General features: G+C 38.6%; 2 protein-coding genes across 2 annotated transcripts; one reads left to right on the top strand and one right to left on the bottom strand.

Annotated features, from left to right (window-relative positions):
• The first annotated feature begins 4,052 nt into the window (after positions 1–4,052).
• LOC125659174 (extracellular tyrosine-protein kinase PKDCC-like) lies at positions 4,053–5,737 on the top strand. Its single transcript, XM_048890763.2, has one exon. The coding sequence runs from the start codon at positions 4,356–4,358 to the stop codon at positions 5,490–5,492; it is 1,137 nt and encodes a 378-aa protein (XP_048746720.1). The 5' UTR covers positions 4,053–4,355; the 3' UTR covers positions 5,493–5,737.
• A 1,078-nt stretch (positions 5,738–6,815) lies between these two features.
• On the bottom strand, positions 6,816–8,589 carry LOC125658786 (uncharacterized). The gene is made up of 2 exons (XM_048890205.2): positions 8,230–8,589; positions 6,816–7,565 (listed from the first exon to the last, which is right to left on the bottom strand). The coding sequence occupies exons 1-2, from the start codon at positions 8,374–8,376 to the stop codon at positions 6,876–6,878; spliced, it is 837 nt and encodes a 278-aa protein (XP_048746162.2). The 5' UTR covers positions 8,377–8,589; the 3' UTR covers positions 6,816–6,875.
• Positions 8,590–8,803: the final 214 nt, after the last annotated feature.

Here is an 8,803-nt window from a genome sequence, read left to right as displayed (position 1 = left end):
ACTGCTATTTCCTGCAATATCTGCTTAATAGCCAATGAAGGAATTCCATGATGGTTCCACTGCTATTTGACTACGGATAACTCTGTTTACCTGATCAAGATATAGGACTCACGGGGGGGGGGGGGGGGGGACCGGTCGACAGGGGATGCTTACTCCTCCTAGGCACCTGATCCCACCTCTGGTATGTCCAGAGGTCCTTGTTTGCCCAGCTGCCTACTTTTCGTTGCTTCTGGGATTTGTGAGATTGATCGCTGTTCGTTGTCTTTCATCATCTCATTGAAAGAGCACATAACTTTGTAAATGCGTTAAATTTAGGTTGAAACATTGAACAAACCATAATTCATTGTTGAAACTGAAACGTGTTCCATTCTTGAACTTGCAACAAATTTTCAACATCAAAGATGCAAATACCCCCCCCCCCCTCCTCTTCTTCATGCAACCCCTCACTGTGCATAATGGTTTTCAACATCAAAGATGCAACATTTGTGGAGTGCTTCAGTTGCTTTGAGATTGACTCTTATCGTATTTGAAATCTTGAAAGTTACAAAATGCAAATACCCCCCCCCCCCCCCCCTCTTCTTCATGCAACCCCTCACTGTGCATAATGGTTTTGTAGATGCACGGTCTTATGGCATGTAATGTATACAGAGATGACCACTTGTGAGATACTAATATATGTACCGACGGGAGTAGCCCGACCGACCCTCTTGAGGTGACAAAATGGTCGTCCTCGGCGTCGGTCGGTCTTGAAACCGGTTGAGGATATTAGTATCTCACAAGTGGTCATCTCTAAAGCTTACAGAAGGTACAAACTGACTCTTCAGAACGACTGATGAGGGTGATCGGTGGAGAAATAACATATTTTGGATAAATTATTGGTTCTGTATAAAAATAATTTCTTTTTAGAAGGGGTGGGGGGGGGTATGTACATACGATCTATACAAGCTATCCACACTTCAGGTGCCTGTGACCACCCCAGACGCTCGCCATCTCCACCCACCCTGGACTTCCATCCCATGAAAGACACTTGGCTTCCGGGAACCCCTCTCAACACGTAACACCCCCCCCCCCCCAACCCCCCGCCACGAGGGCACCCTCCAGCGACGTGTAATTGAAAATAATGAAAGTACACTCCCTTAAAAATATGTGTCATCTTAAAAAATCAGGATTTAAAGTTCAAACTTCCCAGAAAACGGGAGCGTCCCTAGGCGGTCCCAAACACCCACTTGTTGAATCCCCCCATTAAAAAAAAATCTTGGATCCGCTCGTGTAAATGTTCGTTTGCCGAAAAATTACAGTACTGAAAGTTTCCCTTTGATAATCATTTCAACCCATACGCACTTAATTAAAGATACGGTACGCGCCGGAGCAGGTTGTATCTAGCCTCAGACTGTATAGTTTAAAATGACGAGGAGTGGGAGAATTAAAGTATACTTGATCTTTGCCTGGAAGCTAAATAATGTAAAGTTTGCACTTGATTTCAAGCTAGCACTTTCATCAATAAAATTTTAGCCTCTAGTAAAGTGCCATTATAGCAGAGAAATGTGTCCAAAAATTATTTTTCCAATTATCTCCGTGGAAATGATTTGGTATTTTTTGAAACACTGCATGTCAATTACTCTCCCAAATATTGGGCTAAATGATATCCTCGTTTTATTTACTCCTGGGGCATTAATTTAAGGGGAAAAAACCGGAATCTTCACTGCCTGCATCTATGACTAATCAGGCTTAATGGATGTAAACATACAAAAGATGTTTAAGGAGATTTGCTACACTAAAGAAATTTAATATAGATGAAATGTGGAGGCTATGTACAGTAATATCACGAATTTGAAAACTTTCAAATTTACTTTAGTAAAAGAAATGCAGTTTTAGTAGAAAATTCAAAATCCCTGCTGGACTCCAACCCGTCGACGTGCTGATCTACTCAGCTAGGCAATGATTTTTTAAATGAATAGACAAATATTGCTGAAATTTATGTTTCCATCCATGTCTTAAAAGGAAGTCAGTCATTATGACGTTATAGAGTACCTCCTTAAAGACTTTATTGCATATACCCATGTACCTCATACAGCCTCTGGGAGCCACACTTAACTCTGCAAGACTTGAGGATACTTGCATAATAATGTGACTAATCATGACCCTTTTCCTTTCGAGAAAAAGGATTTTTTTAAAGTTGCAGTTTATTTTTAATGCTGGATTCAAACGAAACCGTTGAAACCCCAGTAGCATCAACTGATTTGTTAGTAGCTTGTCCCAATTAAAAATTGATCATACGCAGAACATACTCTATCGTATCGAATCAGTTGGGAGACATAAGCACCGCGTGCAGTTGATAATGGAATATTGCTACATAAATATGGGAAGTTGACGATGTAGAAGCTAGCTGAAGCCATCCCGTTGTCATATAGTTGAGTTGTTAGTTTGCTGTTAAAATCTATTTTCAATAAAATATCGAAATATGAAGCAGATGTGGAAGACCTGTGGTATCTTTTATTTTTTAGTCCACAGGAATATATCGAATTGACATATAAGTGAACGTTAAAAATAAAACATCGGTTTAGAGAGAGAGAGAGAAAGAGAGAGGTAAACATAAAGATGGTAAAATGAGAATGATGCTGATATCTTTTAAACTAACTTTTTTTTAAGGGACATGGACACAATTTGAGCTGAAAATTTCAAATTTTATTTTTCCATTTTTAATGTTTAGAATGCTCAACTAACGTATTTCTAATGGTCAACAAAATTTGAATGCTAGTTGTCAAGGTACATGGGGGATACAGAGCTCAGAATTCTTTGTAATGTAAACAAGGTTCGTGCCATGTTTTTGTTTACTTGGGTTAGATATACTAGTTAAAGTTTCGTTTAACAGAGTTTTTCAATTTACAAGTTAATTTTGAACACAACTAAATAGTTTCTAGTATGTAGAACATCTCATTTTGTTTTAAACATTATATTTTCTATTGAGCGATCTATATGTAAACAAAAACATCGCACGAGTCTTGTTTACATAGCAAAGAATTGTGAGTGCTGTATCTCACTTGTAACTCAACAACTGATATTCAAATTTTGGTTGACCATTAGAAATAGTTTAGTTAAGCACTGTAAACATTAAAACTGGAAAAATAGAATTTGAAATTTTTCATTTCAAATCGCGTCCATGCCCCTTTAATCATTGTCATTTATTTCTGCATACAGGTGAATTCAATAAAACACATTAGCACACCATCGGAAGCCCATGGGTGTTCCTGATCGATTCTCTCCCTCACCAGAGAGGGCTGGTGGACACGGAAACACGATGTGCGACATCGGCGAGACAAGCCTTATTACCATTTATCTTGTAAATTTGGAGGATTTCTCAAATCTTTGGAGCTTTTATTGAGATCATCATGGAAATTAATAGTAAAGTTTAATGCAGACGGCATTAAATATGTGATTATGACTTAATGAATCAAACTACTTATCGCTTAACTTAGCAATGGATAAGAATTTCTGAAAATACATTGTAAAATATGCAGTGTATTTCAAAATTTCCTAATGGAAAATAAGGAAAGGCTTTCATGAATAAAGAAAAACAATGGCTTGAGACATTTCTTTAAGTCTCTTGACGCCATCATGTCGTCCCATGAACTAAAATTTCTGACAGATGATTCAATTTTGAAAATTTTACTAAGCACTTGACAAAATTATATAATTATGATACACCTCTAAAAGCCAAAATGACATAAGACCTGTCGCTCTTCATTGCCTCAAAAGTCACGGTAATCTCGTGAGCATTGGCAATAATAATTATCTATAAATACGATAGACTTTATTAAATTGTTTTTTGGTAAAAGGAAAAATGCTACTAAATGTAATTGCAGATCGATTTCCTTATTTCCGTGGACACCTCGACACCGATCCGTTAGCGCCATCGTGAGTGAGGGGCTTATAATTATATTAAGTTCAGTCCGCGACTTTCCTTCTTCAAGTTAATCAAGGCTTGCAATGAAACATTGATATCCACAGTCAGACAAATGGCCGGCGTTTGTCACACGGGGGATCCTGGCGATTGCGTTTGGAGAACTTGATAAAGCATCGCATTCCTGTATTTATATTGAGACACAGTTATTAAACAATGTGAGAATTTGGAAATTACAAAAAAATTTATCTCAGTGTGTTTCTTTTTGGACAACATATTCTTATTAAATAATATCTTCCCACTGGAGTTGGATTTCGCAAGAAAAACCCCATAACAATGTCTGAAGAGGATACTATCGGAAAAGAAACAGCGATGCAAATTGATTTATGAAGTAAGTAAGATTGATGTGCATTAAAAGCCAGATTCAAAACGAGTTACTAGTTATGCAGTTACGATGACACGGCGAGGACTCGTGCGATGTACGATGCTATTTCTGCCGCTCGTTCTCTACTTGTACTTTTCCGTAGTGTTCGAGCTCATGGCCAATGTGTCGGAGGAGGACGCTGTTCACAAAGAGATAACACACACAGCTCTCGCCTCCAAAACGACTATTTCTTATTTCCGAAAGACTAAACCGGTTGACACAAGTTTTCGTGAAAAAACGTTACGATATCAACGTAGAAATGACAGTGATTCTGTGAACCCTTGTGAGGGATATAAAACGAAATGTCTATACAAGAATGCACTTTTCACGTGCGAAAATATCAATCAGATTGAACTCCGTGAGAAAATAGGACACGGTGTCACAAAGCAGGCGTTTCTCGGGTTTTACAGAGGAGAGAATGTGGTAGTTAAAATGGTGACACGTCACCAGAAAGAGGCTCGGGAGTGTTTGGATGGGTTGTCGGGTAGTGCTCGATCAGACGGGTTTAAACGGTCAAGGTGCTTTATATTTCCAACAATGAAATTAATGAAAGAAATTCTATTACTTCAACAACTACAACATGAAGGATTTCTGAGATTACTGGGATACTGTGTACGGAGCGAGGAGTCGGACAGCACGGACCTGACAGAACACGGTGTGGTCGCAGTGTATGAAAAAGGAACGAGTATCTCTGTAGCAAAATTAACAGACCTCCCCGTGCGGGATAAAATTCTCCAATCTCTGCATCTGATTTCATTTTTTCAGTATTTGGCAAATTCACCGCTAGGGTCATTGAGGATAAGAGACTTCAAAATAGACCATTTTCTGATGGTGAATTCTACTATAAAGATGATTGATTTAGATGACGTAGACAACTTAGAACCATCGTGTGACGCGTACTCCGTGGAGAGCAACACGCGGCGACATCCCTGCAGATACGGGATCAGCTGTGAGATGGGGTTATGTCAAGGTCACAACGCCAAACGCAACTTGGAGCGGGCGAGCGAATTATTCTTCAGGCATCTCCTCTCCCCTGATGCCTTTCCAAGAAAGTGTTTTCAACTGCTACAGGACATTAATCAGAGTCTGCGCGAATTGTCATTGAATTATAACGGTATACGAAGATCACTGACGAAATTATTGAACTCTGTCATTAATCTGCATTAACGGCTGCTTTCAGGGGCCCGTTTTATGGAGTAAATCCCATTATTCATTCCATTTATTGACCTCCATGTTTTAAGTTTACCCTAATGCATGGTTTTATAAGCTGAAATTCCTGTACTGTCTCTACCAAAAAAAACAAAAAACCCAAATCCTATCTCACAATGGTGAATCGACAGACGGCAGTTGGAAATTGCGTGTCACTAAATGCCTGAACCATATGATAGATTTGATAAAAAAAACATCTTGCTCTTTGTCTTGTAATTCTGAACAAGCAGTTTTAAAGCTTGTAAGGAGGATTTTTTATTACTTAATCTACTTGTAGGTTAAAGAATCGATTTTTGGTTAGAGAATTGCAACAGTAGTTTAAAAACAGATACAGGCAAAATTACTTCAATTTGTGTGTGTGTGTGTGTGTGTTTTCTATCAATTCTATAGACAGTACTCGGGGGCGCGTTTTACAAAAGAACTTATGACTTACAACCAGCATTACATACTTTCCAGTTTATTGTAAGATCATTCACTCCAAATGCAAAATATTCTTTTAAAATATTAAAAATTAAGCTTCAGAAAAGTTTTACTTCATTCATTTAAAGGAATAATTGTGCAATACAATTTAAGACTAGCGACTTTGTCGTAAGTTGTTTTGTAGAACAGACCCAGGATATATGAGAGCTGAATTTTGAAAATAGACATGAAGAATGAACTGCGATGCTTTATGCCAACAATACGTCATAAAATGTTATCTACTTCATGAAAAGTACGTGTATGCTGGCGTCAAGCGTTGCTGTTCATACCCTCATGTATTTTCTAAATTAAAATTTACTCTTATTTCCAGTCGTTAAAAATAATCGTATTATATCTATGAACATTCATACGCACATTACTCACGTTCACGAGGAAATGGCCATCATTTCAGTGGGCAAACACATCGAAGAGAAAAACATTGGAAATGTAAATATTTAGGCCTAAAAATCCACATTGTAAAAGCAAGGAGACTACTAGCATTTTACGGCGGACGCAATCAAATGTGCAAATATTCATATGATTAAAAATATGTATTAAAAAGGTATATTGACTGAAAATTGTTGAATTTCTTTCAATAGGCCAAAAAGGTAGAAAAAAGGCACCTAAACCTTTTATCCCCTTCAGAAAACGGTGAACCCCATATACCACAATCCCATTGAGAAGTTCTAATCTAAACTAGAACCCCGTGTTGACGAAAAGAACATTCACGTTTGTTTTTAACCATTTTAAGTCGGAAATTAAAAAAAACAACAAAAAAACCTCTACATTTGCCTCACACTGATGGAAAACAACACGTACTACTGAGATTCAAACTAAGATCTCCTGAGGGAAAGCTGTAATTTCTCACTAAATTCAGAGTTTTCAAATCCTTTTATGTCTAGTCTTACTCGCGTTCCTAGGAACATCATGTAAATAGTCCAGTCTGTTTCTGACTATGACGTCATTGGGCGCTGGTTTCAGAAGTTGCCCCGCCTCGTGATGAATGGACTGAAGTCGTCTGCTAATGTCGTGGATAGCCTGCTGATTCTTGTTGAGGTGGCGCTGCTCTGAGACGTTTTTCTCCAGAATAGTTTTTATGGCGTGTTCCTCTTGCTTCAGAATGGACAAAGTGTCGCTATTCTGTTGTCTTCGGTCCTCAAACACATGGTGTAAATGTTCAACCTGGCCCGGGATCTCTGCTATTTGTGTAGGCCTGGGCGGAAGGAAATATATGATTTTGTCGTCATCTCTTGGTTGCCTTCGTGGTGTTTCGGGTCTTTTCGTGTGATATTTCTCTATGGGTTTTGTCGTCTGCTGAGTTGGTGGGTCTTCTTTCGGTTCTACTTCCGGTTCCGGAGTTGGAGGTCCACACACCCTGATGATGTAATCAGCGAGTGTCCTGTCGTCTGCTGGGATGTACCCGCCTAGGAACCGTAAATCTGTACACAATATCTTGTCTGCAATCCACCCGTCCAGCGACTCCTTAAGGATGGATAAAAATTTGGCCAGCGTCCGGATTCCCCGACGACGAAGGATGTCCATCAGAAGCGTGATCTGAATGTCGGGGGAAACCTGTAGAAAAAATCACTAATTGGTCAGTCCGAGATGTTCCGATATTCCTATTGCATGCATCGGAGCAATTTCCTATATTTTACTTGTTTTGTCGACTAAAACGATATGATTCAGTTGACCTTTAATGTACATTTCAATGTGATTCACTTAAGAAGTAAATTTCATGAGGGCATGAAATGCGATATTTTTCTGAAAAGTATGAAAGAGAGCACGCGCATGATGTTTGACGCCAGCATACTTTTGTTTTCATGAAATTGGCGCTTCTTGAAAAGTAACGCGCCTTGTGAAAAATATGCTGGTGTGAAGCGTTGCTAGCTGTTCATGCCCTTATCTATTTTCAAAACTGAAATTCATTTTTTTTATATTTACATTTACTTTCAATTTCTGTCGGAATATTCACAGCTGTTAAAATAGTTGTACTACATTTATCAAGATTCATACGCACATTTCATGAGAAAATGGCTATCATTTCAATTGGTCAAGATATCGAAGGTTAAAACAGTAGTATAAGTATATGAATTTAACAATGAAAGAAAAATATTTTTTGAATAGCACACATCAAGCAAAAGACCAAATACAATGAATGGAATTTATACCGCTAAGAGAGAGAGAGAGAGAGAGAGAGAGAGAGAGAGAGAGAGAGTTATTGAATCACTCTTTATACCTTGACCAGTCTATCTCTGGTGCTGTTTGTGATAATGACCCTTTGTCTGAGCTTGTCTATGGCAGCTGATGAGAGGACGAGGTGACGGCGAAGAAATCCTTCATGTTTGTCCAGAACGGCATGAATAATACGGTTTTCCAGCGACATATTTCACACGCTGGTGCAAACACTGCCACTTCGCGAGAATTTTGCCGCTTCAGGTGAAAAATTATTGGATGGTTTTCGTTTACAAGTTTTGAAAACTGGCAGTTGTAGGAAGGTTGTGCTGTTCGATATAAGACATTCTGAAAACTCTCTCTGTTCTGTGGACTGTATTGTACGTTCTTAATATTGTTTGTGAACGAAAAGTAAATAGTGGAAAGTCCGATGAGAATAATGTAAAGCACCCATCAATAGTACTCAAACACATACTTCCGGTTTTTTAGGTCCCCGTATGGCTTTAAACCTCTCAGTCGAAAAAGAGTACATAGTCAAACTTTGTAGAAGGGCAGTGGTGGTTGGAAACGAATCACGTGACAGAGGCAAGTGGTCCGGGGAAAACATACATTTACATTTCCCATGTTTTTGCCTTTGA

The sequence above is a fragment of the Ostrea edulis genome, chromosome 9 (genome assembly GCF_947568905.1).
Source record: "Ostrea edulis chromosome 9, xbOstEdul1.1, whole genome shotgun sequence".
NCBI classification, from domain to species: domain Eukaryota; kingdom Metazoa; phylum Mollusca; class Bivalvia; order Ostreida; family Ostreidae; genus Ostrea; species Ostrea edulis.
This window is presented reverse-complemented; position numbering and strand designations above follow the sequence as displayed.